The following is a 24,675-nucleotide window of genomic DNA, read 5'->3' as shown; positions in this document are numbered from 1 at the left end:
CGGTCCTCGAGGAAGGGGCGGTGCCGGCCTGCGAGGCGCCGGAGAGAGTGCGTGCGAGAGGAGGAGCAGTAGCGTGATGGCGGTTCTTTTGACTCCGCGATTCCGCAGGCTCAGCAGCCAAAGTGAGCTCCGACTTCAGCGGCGGGATGGACTCCGGCTCCGGCTTAGCACCGGCACTGGCATCAATCGGAGGAGAAAGGCAGTTATCACAGGTGAACTTTTTGTGGGGAAGGAGAAGGAACCAGACTAGAATTCAGCTTCCTCAAGACTAGAGAGACCTCGCCTCGCCTCGCCCCTTTTGACCTTACCCCTTACCCCCTCCTGGGCCCAAATGCACCTTACTTAGCCCCTCCTTTTTTGCGTGGCCCTGCCCATTTTTACCTTATCCCCTCCCTTAAACCTTACAGTAGCCTCTGCCCTATTTTGCATTCCCCTTGTTTAACCCGGCCCGTTCTCTTCCTGTCTCTGCCCCCCTTGCTTGGCCACGCCCCCACTTGACCTCACTCTGGGGAGCCTCGGTCCTGTTTAAGCCAGCCCATTTTCTGTCCATCTCCGCCCCCGCTTCTCTGCCCACGCTCCCTATCTGACCTTTCTTTGGCAGCCACCTCATCTGGCCCAGGCCAATTTTTTGTCTGCCCTCTTCCGTTGCCCTAGAAGACCTCAATCTCCTGTACCTGCCTCTCCCTGCCCAGCCTCTCTAGGAACCACCTACTCTCTTTAATCCCTCTCATCGTTGCCTGGCCACTCCCCCTGTCCGTTTCTTTCCAATTTCCTCCGCTAGCCGCGTCCTGCCCCAACTTTCCCAACCCCTTCCCTAGTACTTCCTCTACATCGTCCTACTATGAGAATTATTACACCAAGGGATGTAATAATTCCTACCTCCTTTTTACTACAGTTTGTAATTCCAAAATGGGCAGCTTTTACCCTGAAATGCCGTTACTGGCAGTGCCAGGATAGAGGATGTTAGGCACACTTTCAGCTTTCTTCTGCTGCTCCATGGAGGGAGGAGATGTAGGGATCTTTGGCTGCTCCAGTTGTCTAATGGAATTAGGAAGTTCTTCCTTTTTTTTGTTATGTATCTCTACTGACCCGAGGCCTGGAGAAGAGTAAGACGGATGTCCCCAAACCTAAAAGATCCATTAGTTTCTCCTCCCTCCCCCTGAATGTCTTTAAAGATACTTACAGGGATCTTGACTGATTCTGGCCTCTCTGCTGTCTGCAGAGCTATCCTAGTGTGCTGTCAAATGGATGCGCTAATGAGCAGTAAAATGTCTAAAAGAGAGGGAGAAGAAACAGGATAGAGCATCCAGAACTCAATGAGAATTGACATTATATGTCAACCATGGTGTAAATGCAGAATGAAAATTACATTGGCCTAGTTTCAGGGGAGGTAGTAAATTCTCACATTTTAGAGGGATTCAGAATACTGACAGTGAATCTCAAATCAATGAAGTTCAGTCACATAATTTGAGTGCTATTTTTATCTCAACAGAGGAATATTATGGTGAAACTATTTTAAATATGGGTCATCATCATAAATTGTAAATTTGTGATTTACATAGATTGTATAAAATAGGAAATGAAATTGGCAAGAATATATTTCATAAGAGACATAAGGTTCACAAAAATAAGTGAAATTATGTATACATTTGAGTAATCTAAATTCCATAGCATCTGTCTAAATGTTTTTTTAGGATGCTCCGGTCCTTTTCAAGCTACTCAGCTCTGGAATAGTATCATTCACTCTCTTCACACGCAGGTGGAAATAAAAAGAAGACGACAACATTTCCGAACTTATAAAGACTGTTTTACTGGTTCAGATGCTGTTGATGTAGTGTTAGGTCATCTTATGCAGAATATATCCTTAAGCAGCACTGACATCTCCCGTCTAAATGGAGTGCGTCTTTGCCAAGCTCTCATGGATCATAAAATATTTGAACCAGTTGGAATAAAACTATTTAAAAGTGAAAAGGAATTGGAATTCGAAGATACAAATAGCAGTCTTTACAGATTTCTGGATCAAAATCCTGTTTCTGGTTTATCTAAAAGAAATGATGATCCTAAAAATACGGGGCTTGGTCAAATACAAGCAGAAGGACTCTCCAGGTTAGTGACAATATATATATTACATAATGTATGCCTTAACATTTGGGCTTCTAAGAGAAAAAAAAAATGAGTATATTTTATTTTTAATAGAATAGAAGATGAAACGATTTCGAATCCTTTAGCACAAGAAATTGATGAGAAGACAATTGAAGAACTAATTCATACTCTAAATGGCCATGCATCTTTCCCTCCAAATGTAACAGGTGATAAACCAGTCCATTTGCTTTCAAAAAAAGGTAATTGAAGAGCTATTTGTATTTGTAAGGGCTTAACAGAATTGTTTTAAGGTGGTGGTAATTAGATGTGATATAAGTCATTTGTGTAAACCTTAATGTAGTGAGGGGAGTAGGATTTTAGCTGGAGGATGCTGCATATATTCTTTGACCGGGTTTTAAAAAAAAAAAAAAAAAAAGACTATAGCTCAGCCAATTCAATAATTATTAAGTTCCTTTTGCATACAAAGCAGTGTAATAGGCACTGGAGATACCCCATATATATATATATATATAGCCCCTCTAAGAAATTTCCATATATATATATAGCCCCTCTAAGAAATTTCCATTTTACTTTAAACCCATTGTCAATTTTTAACTATTTTAAGTGAAAAGTACTATCTTTGGTCATTTTTATCTGAAGATCTGAGATACTCTCTTAGTGACTGACCAAGGATGATCCTTGAATGTCAGCACGTCCTTTGTCTATCATATTTCTGCATAGTCATTTAGTTGCAGGACATGTATATTTTAAAATGTTTCTCTCCAGAAGAGCATATGTTATATTCATTGTACAAATTCAAATCACCTTTGTGGCTAATATAGACAATCTATCACCCATATATGGGTCACAAACTGAAAAGATAAAATTTAAAATAGTAAGTTGCGTTTCAAAAGATTAACAGAGCAAGAAAAAATATTTCATCATGTCAAAGTTGAAATTTTGGAGGTACATAGAAGACACATAAAGTCCCAGAATCTGTAACCTAAAAGGGGCCTTAACATGAGCCATACCGACCTGAGTCCTTCTACAATAGATGAGAAAATTAAGGCCTGTACAGGCATTTCTAAATAACTTTCCCTGGCTCACACTACTGATCACTAGCAACATCCAAACTAAAACTCCAAGTCTCCCATTTCAAGCCCATTTTTGTAAAGTAGCAAACTAGAAAATGTAGAAAGTTAGAAACTAGAAAAAAGTTTGACTTCTCAAGATTTTTTGATATCTGTCACAGGACTTAATTGCCATACTTTTAACAAGAAGGAAAAATTAATATTTTAGTTTGCAAAGAGATTACTTTTTTTAGCCTTTGTGTACTTTAATAAGTCACTATTAAGGAATTTTCCCATGTTCAAAGTTCTGTCAGAGAGTTGTTTTTAAAAAGACATGCAACTTTTTTGTATAATTTCCTAATGTCTAACATAGGATCAACACAATGTATTAATGTTTAATGTATTCATTTTTCTCCCCTGAAAGATAAAACAGCCATAATAAAGCTAGAAATCAACTGCAAGTTCATAAGGATGTGTATCTACTTTGTCTCCTGTTCAGTTATGGGTGACTGATACATAATATAAGAGTACAAATCAAAAGTTAAGAACTTTTAGAGTTAAATAAGATTTGATTTAAAAAAAAAATCTTTTGAAACCCCTGTAGAACGGCAGATCAGTCTCGAGCTGCACTGACAATGGCTCTTAGTCCTTGCCATTTTACTTTGGTACCATCCTGGATAGAAAAGAAAGATTTAAGCACTGCCTTGGCTGCATTGTAGAAGATCTCCAAGATCTCCCAACACTAAGGAAATCACGAGTCTCTTAAAAAATAGATTGTTAGAAATTGTAAAAAAAAAACTTAGACCTGCCTCTGGTTTTTTAATTAGATAATTAGGAAGCCATATTAAAAATTCATTATTTTTATGTTCAGCATATGCTTCAAAAAATTTGTGATTTCATCAAAGTGGCTGGCTACTCTTTCCACCAGTGTGAAGTTGTAATCCTTTCAGAGATGAATTGCTTTTGCCAAAAAATTCATCCCTTGGTGATATTTGTGGCAATCGCCCTCATGGATGCCGGCTAGGATAGTTTTTAGAGAATGGACACTTGGGCCATCATGGAGCCCATAAACTCAGCTTTTCCACTTGGAGGTCAGTCAGAGCTGGTCCTCTGCTGCCGTCACCTTGAAAGTACAGGGTCCTCTCCATGTCATAACAAGACACTGGAGGAGGTTCTTTAAGGGGTTGGAAATTACAGTAAGTTAAGGATTTGCATTTGGCCTCTTAGTCTGTGTGATTTCAGTGGGGTTCCAGAGTCTTTTGGGAGGCATCACTGCAGAAAGGCCAAACACTTGGCAGATCCCTGTAGTTTGAAAAGTTCCTGGGTTAAAGATTGAAAGGTGTGGCAAGCAGTGAGTGAAGCAATATGAGTCAGGTGACATTAGTCTGCTTTGTTAGGCCTGGGTCTGAGTGCAGAAGATGAGGGAGCTCCCTGAGCTAATTCACAAGAACAGAAGGAATCATGGTTGTTGGCTAAACAGTAATCTCTGCTGACATCACAAATAAGACCACCTACTATGTGCAAATCCTTTAAGTTATACAAAGGCTCAGATGACTATCACTTCTGTTTAAGAGCTCACAATCTAATTGGGGAGGTTACAGATGAAATAAAATAAGAAATGTATTTTTTAAAATTATGATACAAGTAAATATTTAAATGTAGTACCATGTCAGAGAGCCCCAAATCATGGGTGTCCTTACTTGAGCCCTCTTAATTTAGTTCTTAACTTGGGAGTTATAAACTTGAATATGAACTATTTCCCCTAGCTTCCTTTTGTCAGCAGAATATCTAGCTTCAGGCTATTAAGCTTTATTTTAACCTTGCTGCTCCTCAACAGTTTTTATTCATCATTTTATAAGTCTAATAGTAAACTCCCCAGTCTTTCTTCTCAAGTTTCTGTCACTTCTCTTCTCCAAAATTACCCTGTTTCTAACTTTGTGTGCTAAGGACTCACTAGATGCTTGTTGAGTAATTTCAATGCCTTGAACTCTATGGAAAATACTTTTTTTGTCTTCCTTATAGTTTCTGTAATATGTATTGTCCTGCAAGGCCTACCTCTTCATTGAAACTGATCCCCATTCTTGGAATTCCTTCATCATCATCTCTGCATAGTGAATTTCTGTCTATCTGTTAAAGCCCAACTCAAAGGACACCTTCAAATAAACTATCCTTCAAGTTAGTAGTGACCTTCCTCCCTACAGATATTGCACTTAGCATGTATTTTTTTTCTATTGTCTCTGTAATCTCTCCTGATTCCTCAACCAAGACCTTCTGATGTTTTAGTACAGTGTAGATAGCCCTAGAAAGCCAGCCAGCTAACTGTAAGCCTTGGCAGGTCCTCCCAGCATGGAAGGAAAGATTACAGTATTTAAGGATTGTGCTGCTTTATGCTGTCTACTAGTCAAAGATCAATCTGAGCTCAGATATAATCTAGTTAGCCAGAGTGGATGGACTTTTCAGCCACTGCTCTTATGAACTGAGTCACAGAAGAGTTTACAAACTTTTATTAGTGAAGATGAAATCATAGCTAGGTAATTTAAATATTAAGTATCAGGTGTCCCTTTACTAGTCCACAAACTATATGCGGGCCAGAACTGTACCTTACTTAATATTGCATTTACTTCAAAACGTGATCGATTGTTCGCTTCACATTCAGCCTTTAATAAGTATTCACTTACTGGAAATAACCTTTTGACTATTGCAGGCCCTTGGATGTTTTTCCCCCTTTGAACAGTCATAGTACTTATTGTTAGTATTGCCAATCTGGAATAATATGCTGCCTTATATTGATATTTAACTTCCCCCCTCCCCCGAACAGATTATAAGCTGTCAAGGACAATGACTATATTGAAAGTTTTTTTATGTCTTTAACAGCACAGGTATCAAACACAGGGCCTGCGTGCAACCCATAACACTCCTGAGAACATCTCAGTTCAGATTAAAAAGTAACTGGGAAATGTTTAACAAAGTAAAATAATGGTAAAACATAGATAATATTACATTTTTAAAACTAAGTCAAACCATGTAGCCCAAAAGAATCCTTGTATATGGTTCAGTGGCCCCTTTTCTGTTTGAGTTTGATGCCACTGACTTGCTATGGTGTGTCCATAATAGGCACAAAATATCTGTTGAAGATATGGATGAAATATTGAGCTCATCTGATACCCTTGATTCCATCCTCTCCAGTCTCCTCCATAAGCTAGCCCTTTTAAAATGTTTCCCTAATTTTCAAACTCTGCATTTACTTTAACCATCCTTATCTGATGGCCACTCTCTCTTCCCTTAAAAAAATGTTCACATGATCCTGTAATCTTTTGAAATTAATGACATAGCTCTGATCTTTTCTTTTTTTTTTTAAATAGTATTTTATTCCTTCAATCACATGTTTGATTGTTTTCAGCATCTACCCCTGCAAAACTTTTGTGTTCCTAATTTTTCTCCTTCTTCCCCTCCCCTCCCCCTTCTCCAAGATAGCAGGCAGTCTGACACAGGCTAAATATGGGCAGTTCCTCCAAATGGATTTTCATATTTGTCATGCCATGCATGAAAAATCCATTTCATCTTTTATAACCTTACAGTATGACTTCAACTTGCCTCTCCTTCCTTATTTCAACTCATTCTTGCTCCTGTACTATAGACTCCAGCTAAGCAGACTAAATTGACAATTCCCATATATCTCCTTTCATTTCCTGCCTCTGTTTCTTGTCCTGACTCTCCCTCCACATTACCCCCTCGTTAACCTCAAAGCTCAACTCAAGCACTTCCTCCTACAAAAGATCTATCTTATTTCTTTCCATTATTAGGGTGTTTGATTTTAGATTACTTTGTATCTCCATTCTACTTACTTAATCTCTCCCTAGCAGAGTACAAATTCTTTAAGGATGCCATACTAGGCACACAGTAAATAGTTGTTAAACTAAATTTTTAAGCACATTGTTCCTCCTCATCTCTACCTTAATACGGATAGAATTGTAGAGAGCTGTAAAGAGCTCCAGAGACCATCTAATCTTCCCCCATTTTGCAAATGTGGAAACTGAAGCATAGACTGCCCAAAGTCATGCAAGTACTACATATCAGAGGTAGAATTTGAACCCATATCCTCCAATTCCAGATTACATGTTCTATTCATTGAACCATTACTATATCTATCTCTGAGGTTCTTCCTCAGGTTATGAGTCAAGTTCTCAGGCCCAGGACAAGTCACAAGGGATACAGTTGCCTTTAAGGAACTGACATTATACAAAGGAAATACAAAGGGAGCTTTGACCAAAATGGTCATAGGATGACTGAGGCCAGATTGTCATACCCTTTCCAGGAGCAATGGTCACTTCGATTTGATGATTGTTCCCAGAATAAGAGGTGAAATTGTAAGGGGTTATTTGTGATGGCAGAAGAGGGCAGGATGGTTGACTTGGCCTTGTAAATGGCTAGATGGAATGAATGTTATCTATGATGGGTCAGATCAGAGAAAAAAGCCTTCCTTCCCTTCTTGAACTTTAACCTTTCTGCCTGTGACCTAGATCCCATTTCTTCCTGCTTTTTCTTATCTTCAATTTCTTGTCCTTCAAAAGTACATAAGTTGCCTTTTCTTGAAAAAACTTTTGCGTGATTGTGGATCTCCTTATGTCATAGAATCTATCTTTATCTCTTCACCATCTTGCTTCTCCAGTGAACAGGCTGCTCTTTGTACAACTCTCCTTATTGAAACTGTTCTCTTCCAGGCTATGGCTGACTATCATTAACAGCCCAATGACCTGAATGGCTGTCGTCATCTGTCTCAGATTTTATCTCCTTGGTCAACTACTTAGTTTCTTCATGAAAGAAACCCTCTAATTTTGTAGCCTCTGGTACTTCTTGTCAGGTGTCCCTCTCATTTCTGATTGCCCATTCTCTTCATCTCACAAGAGATGCTTTTCCATCTTTCATTTCTGTGCCTTGTTATTTATCTCTCTACTTCCAATCCAGTTCAGTATTTGTCTGCTCCTTGGATATTCCTATGTGGGTTTCTTCCAAAAGGCCTAAAACTCAGAATTCAGAAAAGGGACTCATCATCTTCCCTTTTCCTCCTTCCCATCCAAAATAAAACTCTCCCTTCTAGTTTCCATTTCTGTAAGTCTCCTAGCCTTAGAAAGTTTGAGTTACCCATTGCCTGATTTTTTACAGCATGACTTTGAGCTCATCAGTCTTGTGGATTCTTCTGAAATGCCTTCTGGAACAAACCCCTCCACTTCTCCCAACTCTAGTCCTAACTCAACTTGTCTCTTCATACCTAAAGCACAGCGGCAGCCTCCTCATTGGATTCTTATCTCTGATCTTATCTAATCCTCCAGTTCATCTGATATGTCACTGCCAAGTTCATTTCCTTTGGAGTGTGTCATCCCCTTTTTCAGAAAATTTAGGGGTTCCCACTATTTATCAAATAAACTTTTGACAATCAGGATCTGCCTCATTCTGGCCTCATTCTGCCATTCCAGCTTCATTGTACCATTCCAGCCTTATCCCTTCCCTTCCCACCACCATTTATTCCAATCTCCAGTCATGGTTCTTTTTTTTTTTCAAACCATGCTTTATACTATTCCCACTTTCTTTGCTTGTTAAGTTTCCTTTGCCTGGAACACCCAACCAGTCCAGAGCCAAGCCATCCTTCCGAATGCTTTGTGATCAAGGGCCACATCATTCATGAAACTTTGCTGATTGGTCCTAGCAGACAATCTCTCTCCATCCCTATGTGTGAGCCTTCCTTATTATCACTATCTGTAGTTTTCTTAAAGCACATTCATTTTCTGTCAGTATTAATAGTTGTTTTTGTTCTTGGCTTGTATTCCTTGCGAAATTGTAAGCTACAGGAAGCTTGTCTCATTCTGTCACCTAATGCAGTGCATTGTACATTTTTATTTTTGTTCATTTCTATCCAACTCTTCGTGACTCCCATTTAGTTTTTCTTCTTTTGTTTTGGCAATGATATTGAAGTGATTTGTCATTTCCTTCTCCAGCTCATTTTACAAATGAGAAACTGAGGCAAATAGGGTTAAATTAAGACTTGCTCAAGATAATAGGTAGTCCGAAGCCAGAGACTTTTTAATTGATTCAGATCTTCCCAGCTCCAGGCCCCACACCCTGATTCAGATCTTCCCAGCTCCAGGCCCCACACCCTGATTCAGATCTTCCCAGCTCCAGGCACTATCTAATCACTGCACCATCCAGCTGTACATTTTGTCCTAACTGGTGCTTAACAAATGAATGACTTCAAGTTGAGCTGGGGGCACTAAGAAAAGTATTTGTGTGGTGGTGAGAAAAGTACCCTTGCTGATTTTTTTTTTTCTTGATTTGTCCTTTCACGCAACTTTTCATGTTAGCTAATATTGAGCTCTAAGAGATTACCAGATGTTCTGTAAAGGATTTCAAAAATGCATTATGAAGACCCCTCCCTTGTGAATGTTCATAAGGCCATGCATGATTCATACTCCTGGAGGATCCTCAGAGGCCGTCAAAGCCAACCTCTAATTTTAAGCTGAGGATTCTCTGAGGCCTGTGGAGATGAAGGCAATTCATTACCTGACTTCTCCCAGGGAGTGCTGGAGCTGGGATCTGAACGTCAGCAGCTCTGATTTCACCATATGTTGTCTCCCCACATTAGCATGCAACCTTCTTCAATAACTATCGATTTCAAAATATATATTTAACATATAAAAAGAAAAATGACAAAATTTCTCTTAGAAAGCTAAACAGGAAACAAAGTTTGACTATATTTTTAAGTTGAGGACTTTTAAAATTTAGTGAAGAATTTGCTGTGTGCATCTTGTAGAGAGAGGAGGAATCAGAGAGTAAAGAACATCACCAGCATAATCGGCCTTTCTCCAGGGGGCAAAATGCAATTATAAAAGAAAAAACAGATGTCAAGATATTTTTTTTTAAAAAGATCCGGTTGACTTTTTAAAATAGACATATCAAAGCTGAGCCTTATAATTGTATCATAATTTCAATTCCCAAGTCAGTGGATAAAATCTTGTTTGAAGAATGTCAATTTCAAGCAGTGCTAAAAATAAATACGAGTTGATTCTTGGCCCAGTATTTACTTAGTGATCTAGATGGATGAATACAGATTTCAGGACCCTGATTTAATAATGTTTTAAGGAGATACCCTATAAACTTTTTTAAAAAGCAAAATCATGGCATTTTTAAATTAGAAAAAACTTTACAAATCATTTAGTCTAAGTGTTCTTAACCTTTTATGTGTCATGGATCCCCTAGGTATAGGAAGCCCATGGACCTGTTTCTTGGGGTGATTTTTTTTTTTTGACTAGACAAAATATTTAAGATTACAAAGAGAATCCCTGATCTAATCGAATCCCCTCACTTTAGGAATGCAATACATTACAATAACAAGGGCAGGAATTTTAAGAGTTTTGAGATCTGCCTTCCATTCAGACCCCCATCACTAATTGCCTTTGAACAAGTCATTTCTCTGCCTCTCAATTTCCTTTTAAGGAAAATGAGGATAATATGACTTATATTGTCAACTTCAGAGGATTGTTGTGATGAATAAATGAAAGAATGTGTGTTAAAGCATCTTGGGCCTGGAAGGAGCTCTGTTAATAGAATGTTCCCTGGTTTCAGACACAGACAGGCCTGGCCACAGTACTACTGCTCTTTCTGCCTTTTCAGAAAGGCATTTTCTTTATACCAACCCTTCAACAGCTCGAAACATATATTTTTGTTAGTTATTTCTTTATATAGCTTTTTTTTTTTTTAAGTAAGCATAATAATTTGAGGCTTTTGAAATATTTTCTGCAGCCAGGGGGTCCAGTGGATAGAACAGTGATACTGAAATCAGGAAAACCTGCATTCAAATCCTACTTTAGACATTTACTACCTGTGTGATCTTGGGCTAGTCACTTAGTCTCCATTTGCCTCAGTTTTCTCATCTGTAAAATGGGGAGATAGCATTTCCTCCCAAGACTTTTGTGAAGATCAAATGAATTAACCTGTAAAGCACTTTGTGCTGCTGAAGGTGTTGGGTAGATGTTCTAACAACACTGTGAGGTAGGTAGTTCAAGCATTTTTGTTCATTTTACTAGTAAGAATGCAGAGATTCTTCCTAGTCAAATGATTTATCCAGGGTGAGACAATTAGTGTCAGTCAGTCCATAGGCCTCAAACATTTTAAAAGTACTTAATAGCTAAGCAGTGGGGATACAAATACAAGCAGTACCTTAGCACTTGTCACTTTCAAAACTCACCAAATTTGGTTTTCTCCACATATCAAGAAGAAAAAATGCTTCAGCACTTGATGCTCACTTGTGGCACTTGGTTGAGCATTCAGGATGTGAGGTTGGCCAGGGCATACTGCTCGGCTCCTGTAGCCACCACTTTCGTTCTCAACTGTGGGAGCTCCTCCCCAAGGAAAGTTTTCTTGTTGAAAATTGTCATTTGTTTCCTATATGCAAAGGATGTTATATTCTTACAGTGTACAAAGAATTTTTTTTTTCCCATTCTGCATATTGGGAGACAGAATGGCATAGAGGAGAAAGGGCTGGACTTGGAGCCAGGATGACCTGGGTTCAAGTTTAGTCTCTGATATAGAATGCCTTTGTGATTCTGGGCAAGTCATGTTGCCTCTTGATATCCCCAGAAAGCTCATAGGACAACAAGCTAAAGAGCATGTGTTGAGTTGATTGGTTTATATGCCTTACTCACGATGGTTTTTTTTTTTTTTTCCCCTCTCCGCCTTTTTTAAGTTGTGGAAGATGTGTGGAAAGAGCAGACACTGTTAAGACTACTCCAATTAATTCACCTTCCAATCTTAGAAAATATTTTAGAGCCTCCAGTAAAAAACCAAAATGTTCATTTGAAGCGAGAGGAAGATCTCATCATCTCCAACACTTGGTTAGATAGAGATGTTATTCATGGCCTCAGTTTGTCTGAGTAAGTATGAGTCTTTATTATCAAACAGATAAAAGGTTATATAAATGCCATTATCATTATTACTAAAAGCTTTCTTGCTTATATTCTGTATTCAGTGATGTAAGTCACACAGAAATACATAATAGAATGTGGCATTGTTCTAATAAAAAGTCTAGGTAAATTCTCTCGCCTTTCTGTATTCAATATATATGTGTACACACAAACACACACATACAGAAACTCATCAGATCCAATTTGGCTGAATTGTGTACTGTAAAATCAGGACTGATAATGATTCTGTTCTTTCTGAATTGGCTCAGGTTCCTGTTGCTCCTTGATAGTATATAAGAAAATGAACAGTCAAACATGGTGTTCATCTAGCCTTCGGTGTTGTTCATGATGGTTGGTTTGTGTGGGGTTTGGATTCTTTGTTAGGTTTTTTAGGGTTTTTTTAGTACTCAGATACTTAAGTGGAGCTATGATTTCACTGATGTAACTCCTCTGTGGACCTCAGTTTTTAAATACAGGAGAAATAACCTCAAATCCTATGATCCTTCCAGGGAAGCGATAACAGCCTATTCTTTAGACTTTTTTTTGTAACCTCTTCTAAGTTCACCATAGCATGTCCATACATTGTTCCTGAGGTCTTCCTTACTTTGTGGCACTGCAGTGCTCATTGAATCACCCAACAATTATCCCAGCTCTGGTCACTTGAGTAGCTCCCTTCTCTTTTTTGCTTTAAATGGTTCTTTTAAAAAAAAAAAAAAAAAAAAAGGTATTGATATCTTTTGGTCTTTATATCTCTTTCATTTCTAAAACATCCCTCTCCCTCTCCTTTCTAGCAATTTAACAAAAGTTTAAAAAGAAAGAGTTCGGTAAAACTAACCAAGTGTGACAAAATAGTACTGGTTGTCCTCAAAATCTCAGTGCAGCTTTAAAATCTAATAGTTGCATAGACTTGGTGACTTTTTGTTTATGCAGTATTTCATGCTTCCAGTCCCCTGCCTGTGCAAATAAAAGAAGAAGGTGGCCTTCTCAAAGCTTCTTCCCTGATACAGCTCCATTTTAGGCTTTACATGAGTTATGTTCATGACTCCACTGAGGTCACTCTGTGTCATTTCATATCAGTCTTCCCATGAATCTCTGAATTCTTCATGGCACTTCTTAAGGCACAACAATGACCTCTTACATTGTGGTATCTCTATCCATCTAGCCTTTCCTCAGTCTACTTTGTCCCCCACTTCTTTGCTCCAACAAAAAAGTATTGCTATAAATATTTTGGTGTGGATGGAACCTTTCTAATCTTTTTCCTATTTGGGGTATACATCTAGCAGTGGGTTGAGGACAATGGATGCTTTAGGCATTTATCTTAGCATGATTACAGGTTGTTTTCCAGAATGTTTGGACCAATCCATAAATTGACTAACGGTGTAGTAGTATGCCAGTTTTTCCACAGCCTGCCGTCATTAACTGTTCCCATTTTGGGGTCATCTTTGCTGGATATGAGATAAAATCTTAGAATAATTTGAGTCGCATATCTCTTATCTTCAGTGACGTTAAGAGTTTGCACTTATTTTCTAATTTACATTCTTTGATCACTTGTCCCTTGGGGAATGAACCTGAATCTCTAGTTCATAACTCAATATTGGCTCATAGCTCAATGTTGTCCCCAGTCACATCTTCCATGTGTCTCTATTGCCCTCGAATGATGCTCACATTTAATTATTTAGGGACTCCATTGTCTTATGTCTTGCAACCTTAAAAGCATGAATAAATTGTAGATACTAAAATTAAAAACTTGAATTTCAGAAAGAAGTTTACTCCATAAAGGAGCTCAATGGTTTCTCAAAGGCAGTAGTACCCTCTCTCCTGTTTAATACTAGTTCCAACATAACTAATGGAAACAAATCAAGTCTTTTAACTTTGATAATCTTAAATATCTCTTGCTACAGTTGGTTATATAAATATAGTTTTATTTAAAACTTTATATAATACATATATGTATGCAATTTAGTATTAAATAATGCAATTAATTTTTTGTAATTAATTAGAAATATTAACCTATGATTAATTTTTCCCCCCAGGATTGACAGTTGGCTCAATGCAGCAATTGAATGCTTGGAATATTTCCCGGATCAGCTACTAGTGATGGTTAGTCAGCAGTTAGTTCAAAATACTAACGAAGACACAAAACTGAATATTCATAAGAAGATATTCTTTGATGTTATAGTAAAATATTATAATCAAGAAAGAGAATGTTTACTTAATGACAATTATTCTGATGTTCATTCAGGAATTATTGAACTTCTGGGTAAGAGTGAAATTTCAAGGAGGAAATATTTAATCTTAAACTAATTTTTATCACATTAAAGTATATTTAAATTTAAAGATGAAGATGGAAAAATTAAATTACTTTTGCATTTAATACCTTATGTTCTTTGAATCTTTGAACATTTTAGCAAGATTCAGACTATCAAGTGATTTTTTTTTTTTTTTTTTACTGATAACATTTTTCAAGTGGGCACACAATTTAACAACCAAAACAAGTGCTTGATTTTATAGTATTTATTCAGCTACTTCTGTCCTGTAGCATACTGATACTTAAAACCCAAATATTGCTACATTCACTGGTATATATTGTGAATTGTTTTATAACACCTCTAACAGAGAATGGAAAACGAACAGAAGCTCTGGAAGCATCACAGCTCTACCTGAGGCTCCTGTTCCCTCACATCAGGGAAGAATTACGCAGACTCCTGACTTTTATGGCCATAGCCTCAGACCCTCATGGCTACAAGTTACAAAAACAGGTATAACCAGTATTTAAAATGGGAATGTATTTTGCATTTTTCTCTTTTAAAATTGTTGATTCCTGTTAACTTTATTCTCTTTTTTGCAGTATGATAATGCAACAGTGGTCATGAAAATGCTTACTAAAGCTGTTTTGCAAAACAAGTCATTCTCAAAAGTACAAACCGAACAACTGGTCCAGTTTCTGCTAGAGAACCATTGTGAGCTTTTAAAGGTATCTTTTTTTATCTTCCCTTGGCATATTTGCACTAAACTTGCTTTATTCCATTTTATTGAGGTAGTTGTTTTTATAAATATTTGTCATCTTTCCCCACCCCCACTGTGCAATAAAAATAAATCCTTCATAACAAGTTTGCATCTGCCAGCAAAACAAGTTCCCACACTCTCTTCTACGTTTTCAATCTATCCCTCTAAAGCAGGATGAAATCCTGCTGAAACATTTCTCCTGACTTCTTAGTATTGATCAGATTTCAAAAGCGTTTTTCTCTTATAAGATTGTCATTATATACAATGTACTCTCATTCCGTGTATTCAGTTGTTTTAATATCCAAACGTTAGATGATAGATGAGATTCCTCAATCTTTTGGATATACGTGTCTTTTCTAATTTAAATAATTATAGCATTTAATGAAAGTTGTGTGTTTAGAATCCCTTTTATTTTTAAACCTCAGTACTGGCTCCAAATGATACTTTTAATTGCAGGGGTATTCATATATTATTTGAAGTTTCAATTATACTGTGTATCACATCTCTGGCAAGCAGTTGTTTTTTTTTTTGTTGTTGTTGTTTTTGTTTTTGTTTTTTTTTATGGTACCGTGGCATTCCCCCAAGATCTCTTTGTTTTCTTATCTTTCACTTGACTATAGTCAGAAGACTAGCCATTAACTATGTGGCCAGAGACTAGTTTTTGAATCTCTGAGTCTTGTAGTTCTCACTTAAAAAATGAAGACAATAATATGGACACATTTTGGAGAAGGAAATGCAGGAGAGTTACATTCTTAGAGTTAGAAGATTTAGGTTGAAATCCTAGTTGTGTGATCATGAAACTGTGAATCAGCTGAACTTGTTTTAGAAAACATCCCAGATGATGTTAATAAAATTTTCATAGAGGAAAAGAAGGTCAAAAATTTCAAAGGATACAATGAAAAAAATTGGTTAGTACCTAGCAGAACCAGATCTCAAATTATTACAAATCAGGAAAACGGTTTGATTCTGATTAAGAAATAAGATGATCAGTGAAGCAGGTTAGGTATACACAATATATAAACCCAAAGATCCCAGCTAATGGAAAAACAACTCAATATTTGACAAAAAACCTTTGAAAAAATTAAAAAAGTTTGGCAGAAACTTGGTATAGAACTTAGGACTTAGCAAACTGCCTAACACGTACAGTAGGTGCATATAGCCAGATAAATTTGAACTAAAAGTACATGCAGTAAACAGATAAGAGAAACAAGGAAGAAACTGTCAGATCTGTGAGTGAAGAAGAATCCACCTTGAACAAATAAGAAATAGAGAGGTACAAAAAAGGTAAAATTGACAATTTTGTTTACATAAAATTAAAAAGGGTTTTGCACAAAGAAAACCAATGTGCTAAAATTAGAAGAAAAGCATAAAAAAAAATTGTAGCAGGTTTCTCTGATTTCTAAGATATTTAGGTAACTGAATCAAATACATAAAAATAAGAGCTAGTTCCTAATTGATAAATGATCAAAGGACATGAACAAGCAATTTACAGAAGAAATGCCAATCAAAAGCCATACAAAAAAATGCTCTGAATTACTAGTAGTTAGAAAATGCAAATTAAAACAACTCTGGGTTCCCCATTACATCCATCACATTTGAAAAGTTGATGAAAAAAAGGAAAATGACAAACTGATAAGGACTATTGAAAGACATGTGCATTAAGGCATTTTTGTTGATCTCTGAGTTGGTCTAGTCATTCTGGAAAGCAATTTGGAATTTTACCCCCAAATTATTAAAGTGTGCATACTTGGTCATACTATTATAAGATGCATACCCAAAAGAGATCAAAAAAGGGGACAAGGACTCATGTACAAAAATATTTCTAACAGCTGTCTTTGTGATGGCAAAGAATTGCAAACTGAGGGGATGCCCATCACACGGGAAATAGCTAAATAAATTGATAAATGGACGCAGTAGAATATTATTGACTAAGATGATGGTTTGAGAGCCTGAGAAGACATGTATGAACTTATAGCTTAGTGAAATGGGGAAAAACTGTGGGGAAAATGGAAATAATTAATGCAATGATAACAATACTGTAAAAAGCAAGCATTCACAGATGTTTGAACTCTAATCAACACCATAATGGACTGTGCACAATTCCAGAGAACTCAATATGAAGCCTACTTACCACCTACTAACAGAGAGGTCATGTACTCAGAGGACAGATTGACTTATTTTTTGGACAACACCAACATGGGAATGTATTTTGCTTGTTAATATTTTTCACAAAGGCTTTTTTTCTTTTTTTTTTTTTTCCCATTAGACAACAGGAGGAAAAGAAGATAGGTTTTGGTTAATTGGGGGAAAAAATTAAGACCTGATTTAAATCCCCACCAAAAGAAAACAACTTAGAATTAAATGAGAAAAGTCAATAAATTGTTAGACCTTTGACCCAATGATCCCCTTATTGAGCATATATTTTAAGAAGGTCAAACACAGGAAGAACATTCTCAAGTATTCCAAAAAATTTACTGCAGTATTGTTTGTAATGGCAATAAAACTAGAATTGAGTGTGTCCATTGAATGGAAAAGGAGTGAAAAAATTGTAATATTCAAAAGTATTTTATTGTTGTGCTGTAAGAAATGCAAATGTGAGAAATTTGTATACAAGAGAGAAGAAAGTACACAGCAACTATAATAATGTTAAAAAAAAAAAAAGGCACCTGAGCTCCAGGTAATCATGAAGAGTAATCCCTGTTGGTTTTAGAGAACAAATAACAACAACAAAAAAATACAGCTTCCTCCCCCAAAAAAGTAGTGGGGAATTACTGAATCACCTACTTTGGGGTTGATTTAACTGCTTTCCTATTTAAAAGGGAAAGTTCAGTGGCATTTAAAAGGAAAAAGGTGACTGTTTGGGGAAATGACATTAAAAGGGAGGGGAAGGAAGAGGGAGGAAGAGAATCGGAATCTACCAGTAACTACTATGAAGGATAAGTTGAGTCCCTGGCAACTTACTTCTGTTAGGAATAATGTCAGCTATAAAGCAAATTATAAGAGGAGCGTTTCTCGACTTTACAAAAATAATGTCTTCCTGCATTTAAATGTAATTATCTGAAAATAATGTTTTCCTGCATTTAAATGTAATTACGATGGAGGCATTAGTTAACAGTGCTTTTAGAAATGCTCCAATTTGTTAAATACAAATCATTTGTAAATTCATTACAACTGGATTTCTTGGCCATGGATGGCAACTCTAATAAAAAATTGAAACATTTTCTTTTTAAAATATCCTTTAATTTTTACTTTAAAAATCTATAAAGGGCATTATTTTCAGGACTCAAAACAAATCTGTGAAAAAGACCATATAGATATCATTTCTGTTAAACAGAAAAGGAAACTGAGGCTCAGAGAAGTTATGACCTAGTCATGCTCACACTGCTGGTATCAGAAACTAGATCTGTCTTGATCCCAGGTCTGTCTTTCTGACTCTGTAAATCACCTTATCCAATGTACCTTCAGTTAATATAGAAATTAGTTAGGTTTTACTATTAATGGGCTCTAGAAAGAAACTATACTTTATCTTTTTAGTTCTACTTTAATCAAATATTGTATTTTTATATAGACACCTTTGAATTTGTTGGACTTGGTCAGTAGAAAATTCAGAAGCCTTCTTCATGGAGAAGATCCAGATTTTATATCAGGTACAAAACTGAACTGTGTGTCTCTTGCAGCAATATTCAGTAAGGCTATATTGCTTAAGTCCTACCAACATTTAAGGCACTCTATTTGCTGCTCAGATTACAAAATAGAGATCCTGCCTCCAAGAAACTTAAGATCTGGGGATACTGAGAGGAGGGAGAGGAGCTGAGACAGGTACACAAATAACTGACATATGAATTTTATGTTAGATTTTAGTACACAGAAAAAATAAAAATGGCATGGAAGGCTGGCTTCATAGAAGAAGCTGGCACCTGAGTTTGGTGTTATGCAAAAGAAGTATTTCAGTAGAGAGATTATCACTTTGGAAACTGAGGAGGTGCTATGTGCATGTGCATGTGCATGTGAAGTTTGAGTGTTTTATCAAGTGTTCAAAGGTAACTCAGTTTAACCAACTTTTTCTTCCCATTATTTCTAAGGCAAATGGAATGACCTAGTTCTTTCTTACAGAGGTTTCATTATACTGTACCTTTGCCAAGTTGGTGATGGCCTTTAAAACATTTTCTCATGACTATTTTCTGGTCACTTTATTTATATTCTTTCCTCCTCTTATTTCTAGTTTGACTTCCTTATTTTTGTATTGTTGGGAAAAGTTTTAAAGGTCAGGGTGGGGTTGGGCTTAAGGATAGGGAACAAGGCCCAGGAAAACTATTCCAATGCCTTTTCTTTCTCATATCAGTTATGTCAAAAACATCTCAGGAACATGCAACTGGTTCTTCTGATCCTAATTATTAACATTCATCTTTGCAAAATTTGTAATTTAAATTCAGAAAACTATTAACTTTTATCTGTTCATCAAGCTGAAAAAATAAAACAAAATAAACAAACAAAACAGTAGTAATAGCATAGGAAGAATAGCACTAAAAATGCCCAGAAAGTTATGAGACAAATTTTTTTTAAATGAGCCATTAATAAAATCCATGGCTTCAGATATCTATTCATAAATGTACAAAATGCAACTAATATTCAAGGTGAACTAAATATCAAAGGCTGGGAGGAAAATCTGAGATTTTTCGTTATTACTAAGAAGTAGTGGAATATGGTTGTTGAATGGAATACCTTATTCAAAAGAAGGAAGATCTGTCCAGTGAGAATAGTAACATTGTAAAGAACTTACAGTTCCTTGTGAGGAAATTCAGGAAGTGGACAGGATGATAAGCAAGGATAAGAGCAGTTGGGTTAAGGTCAAAAGAGCAAAACTAGAACCTGTATTGTCCAGATTAGTGATTCTCAAGTTTTTGTTCTCTGTATCTTTATACTATTAAAAATTATTGAAGATCTACCCAAGAAATTTTAGTTTATGTGGATTTTATGTGTGTATATATATTTATTCATTCATTCATTCATTTATTTACTTATTTATTTATTTAATTGCTATGTTAGAAATAAAAACTGATTTTGATCCTCTGAAGGGTTTCAGAGATTCCCCGGGATTCTGTGGACCCCACTTTGAAAACCACTGATCTAAACCACCAGAAAAGAAGAAGAAAATAAATGAGTTTGGGAAAAGCACAGTGACATTTAAAATTAATTGAAACATTATCCTGATATGTACTAGAGTACTCTTTCTGAATAATGTTCTGCTTGCCTTAATAACCCCATCCTTCAATCAGCAAGCATGTATTAAACGCCTTCTATATGTCAAGCACTGTTTAAGGCACTGAGGGTACCAATGCAAAGAATGAAATAGCCCTTCTTTTCAGAGCTTACATTCTATTAGAGGGGCACAATATATCTCCTAGAAAGCGTGGAGGGATTAGCAAAAGGATCTCTTCTGGACCTGCTTTTCTCACCAATGAGACATGGCTGCTGGAATGGAAGTGTTTATAGCTTTAGCGGGAAGTGGCCATTTGGATTCAGAACTTGTGCTAGAGAAGGAAGTCAAGTTGAGTCAACCATGTACTCCAGTTTTTGGGAAAGTGAGTTTTGAAGAGTTCAGAGAAAGGCTTAGGGGACCATGGCTTTAGAACTAGAAATTCAGAAACCAGCCTGTCGTACCTCCTCATTACAAAAATAAGAAAACTGAAGCCCTTAAGGGGAGGGTTGGGGTGCCCAAAGTCACACCAGGCAGTAAGGTCAGAGATGAGAGTTTAGCCCAGGTCCTTCAGCACATTTCTGCTATAGGCTTGTTGGTGTAGATCTTAAGGACAAAACTACTAATAGGGGAAATAGAATAGGAATGCTTCAAATAAGTTTGTTTCTCTCTCCCCTCCCCCCCTTTCTCTTTCTCTCTTTCTCTGTGTCTGTCTTTCTCTGTCTCTCTGTCTCTGTCTCTCTCTCTCTCACACACACACACACACACACACACACACACATTTCTTATGAGGAAGAAAAAAGTGAAATTGCCTAAAGAATGTGCTTCATGTTAAGGAAAATCATGGGAAATTAATTCAGAGGCATTATATGGATGGGCAGTTCAGGATGTAGTGAGGCTGGCAACCCAAAGGAAGAGCACCAAAGAAGCCACAGGCCTGCCCTTCCAGATAGGTGTCATAATGACAGTAAAAGGCAGAGAGTAGAGCTACTGAAACCCCATTTTCCATTTCTTTACTAGGGAGAAGGAACTGATAGCAAGAAAGTAAGCTGATTGTAAAAAATGAATCTGACTCAGCAGTCTGAGGAACTGCATACTGAAACAGTTGGTAGAAGTAGAAGCAGAACCATGATCAGTGATCTTTGAAAGTCAGTAGAACATGAAAGAGGCGTTATATAGAATGGACAAATCTTGTCCCAGTTTTTAAAAATGGGAAGAGCGCGGTCTGCAAAGTAGGTCACTGAGCTTGACTTGAGAACTTTTTTTGAAGGGATATCCCTTCAGCCAGTATAGGGAGTGGGCGCTCCTTCCAGAAATGCCTATTTTTCCAGAATAAGTCAGGATAGCCCAACCTCAGAATTAATTAGACTAGCAATGAGGCGTAGGCATGTAGAGAAATTCAAAACGAGTCAAACTATCAGACCAGAAGAGTGGTTAACTCAGAAGATTTCTAGCATATAATAAGGACTTAGTAAATTTGATTGATTGATTGATAATGGAACATCCCCGTGATCTTACTAGGCTCTAGGCTTTTGACACTTTCATCAATAAATTAGTTATCAGGAAGAATAAATTAGAAGATGCAATGACAAAATCAGGTTCCAGAGTTTTCCAGGCTAGAGCAGAGTAATAAAAGCTAATAAAGTCTAATTTAGTACACATAAACACAAAGGCTTATACTTGGGTTCAAAATAGTCAAGTTTTTCCACTAGACGCAGCAAAAGACACAGATAGCTAGATCTAGAGATCTTAAGGGAGTGAAAGCTCAATAGGAAATCAGTAGTAGGATGTAGGAATTAAAAGTTAAGTGTAATCCTGGGTTGTAATGAAAGTAAAGCATTAAGGGCTAGGTCGATGAGATTCTCCACTCTGTTCTGTCCAGCCATACTACACGCCATCTCCAATACTATATTCATTTCTAGGTATTTCCATATAGGAAGGACATTGCTAAGTTTAGGATCATGTGTGAAGTTATGCAACATGGAGAGGGGTTCAAAGAACTGGAATACTGATCCTGGAGATTAAGAAAATCATCCCAGCTGTCAATTCAGTGTTTGAAGGGTTATCATGGAGAAAAGAGATTCAAAGAGGCAAATGAAGGCATCAAGGAGAACCTTTTTAAGAGCTATAATGGTTGTTCAGTCATTTCATGGAACATGGATTTTCTTAGCAAAGCAAGTCAAGATTTCCTAGAACTTTCTTTATGACGTAGAGTGAAACACTGAATCATTTCAGATGACTATGAAAATACCTTGAATTGGAAATAGTTGTGTGACAGTATTATAATTTACAGCTCTTAGAGGGAGGTGAACCATGTCCAATTTACCTTCGTGTAACCGCCAACTCATTGTCCAATGACATTTTGAGATTTATTCATGTTGATAGTTTTCCCCATTCTAGTTAATGAGCCTAGGAAACCTGAGGCTACTGATTTGCAAAAGCATTTAATTCCCCTTGAGCATTATATTGAGAGTGAAATATGATGAGCGTCAGACTTGGAATCCAGGGGACCTGAATTTGAATCTTACCTGAGTAACTCCAAGCAACTCAACTTTTTGGTTTCTATTGCTTCATCTGTAAAATGAGGATAATAATAGCACCCATGACATAAAACTGTTAAAATGATTAAATCAGATACTCTGTGTGAGGGATTCTGCAAAGCTGTGAGTGCTATAGAAATGTTGTTAGTCGTGAAGTCATTTGTACTTTCAGATCAAAGAAGACATTTAAGGATGACAATACTTAACATAACTGCCATTCAAATCTTGGGGGGAAAATGTATTCAGCATGAGGCAGTCTTGTTCATAAATGCATTTTAGTGTAGTACAGCAATGTGTACATATTTATATATGTAAATTATTTTGTTTTCTAAATGGCATGATTTATATTTTTTAAGGTTTCACATTTTGTCAGCGATTGACTCTTGAAGACTATGAAGAACAAAAACAAAAGACAAACGAACAGCTCCAACAGTTGATCCGAGAGATTAACATCAGTTCCAGTATTCCTTTCAAACAGAAAAAGAAACTGATAAAGGAATTTCAGAAACATCATCCATCAGCTTTGAGTTAACATTTTAGGTTCAGGAAATTGGATGCAATTTTGTATTCTGGATTCTTGTAAAAGGATAGAGAGCTTTTTTTCTTTATACCAATTTTTTTTTTTACCTGTCAGACTAACATATTTTAGTAGAATCCGATGAAAAGTGTAGCCTTCCAGATACCATGTGTATCCAGGAAACATTTAAAAGAGAGAAGCTCATCCCTCAGTTATGCTACTGAATCGCTTATTTGTGCTCTACTGAATAATTGATGCTACTGAACAATTTAGAAGTTATGCTGCTATTTTGGGAGTCTTGATACAATCAGATCCCAAAGAAGTCTTTCTGGATTTCAGTGAAGAAACATTTCTGGTTGAAGCTCTGGATAAGTCTGTCTACTTGGGTGTCATTTTGCCTTTGCCTGCTAGAACATAATGGCTCAAGGTGATCTAAAAGTATAAGAGAAGAGCATCTTCAGTTTGGCCACTCCTTCCTCTCATGTAGATCATAGCTGTCTTTATGTTTCTAGCTTTTGCCATCCTTGTTCATGCCTTTCAGTAAATCCTGCAAAGGTTCATTCCATCCCAAGTATCTGAAACCTTCCTCTGCTTTATTTCATGCAGCACTTACAGTGCCCACACAGTGGGCGATTCTTTTTCCCTCTTGTGGAAAGAGCCTTTCTTTCCTAGTCACAAGTTTCCTTGATTATATCTTTTTTGCTACTTTTGAAAGTAATTTATTAGTAATCAGCTACTACCTACTATTGCCATCATAATTTTTTTAATTTTAATATTTCCTCCAATTAAGCATTTTTCCTCTCCTTCCTCATCCTTCCACTGAACAGCGAAAAAATTTTAATTAAAAAAAAAAAAAAAAAAAGAGGCAGCTAGTTGGTATAGTAGATAGAGCATTTAAGTCAGGAGAATCTGAATCCAAATTTGACCTCAGACACTTAACACATCCTGGCTGTGTGACCCTGGGCAGGTCATTTAACCCCAGTTACCTCAGCCAAAATAACAACAAAATCTTCATAACAATCACGCAGTCAACTAAGAAAAATTCCCATGTTGACCATATCCAAAAATCACGTCTCCTTCCACATTTTCTGTCTGTCATCTTCCTGGCAGGAGGTGGCTTATGATGTTTCATCTTTCAGCCTTTAATCAAGATATAGCACTGAATTCATCAGAATTTTCATTTTTCTCCAAACTAAAGGTTTTATTATAATAAATAATTATTGTATGAAATTTTTTTCCTGGCTCTGCTCACTTCCCTCTCTTCTTCAGTTCCCAAAAGTCTTAATAGTTTCTCTCAGAAACTTCCCTT

The 24,675-nt window shown here is 36.8% G+C and overlaps 1 protein-coding gene across 1 annotated transcript; it reads left to right on the top strand.

The window, feature by feature from the left end:
- Nucleotides 1-38: 38 nt before the first annotated feature.
- Nucleotides 39-24,596, top strand: DEPDC4 (DEP domain containing 4). The gene is made up of 9 exons (XM_052001665.1): nucleotides 39-212; nucleotides 1,695-2,106; nucleotides 2,197-2,342; nucleotides 11,890-12,076; nucleotides 14,140-14,366; nucleotides 14,723-14,865; nucleotides 14,955-15,080; nucleotides 18,681-18,759; nucleotides 23,206-24,596. The coding sequence occupies exons 1-9, from the start codon at nucleotides 77-79 to the stop codon at nucleotides 23,379-23,381; spliced, it is 1,632 nt and encodes a 543-aa protein (XP_051857625.1). The 5' UTR covers nucleotides 39-76; the 3' UTR covers nucleotides 23,382-24,596.
- Nucleotides 24,597-24,675: the final 79 nt, after the last annotated feature.

The sequence above is a fragment of the Antechinus flavipes genome, chromosome 5, assembly GCF_016432865.1.
Source record: "Antechinus flavipes isolate AdamAnt ecotype Samford, QLD, Australia chromosome 5, AdamAnt_v2, whole genome shotgun sequence".
NCBI lineage: Eukaryota > Metazoa > Chordata > Mammalia > Dasyuromorphia > Dasyuridae > Antechinus > Antechinus flavipes.
This window is presented reverse-complemented; position numbering and strand designations above follow the sequence as displayed.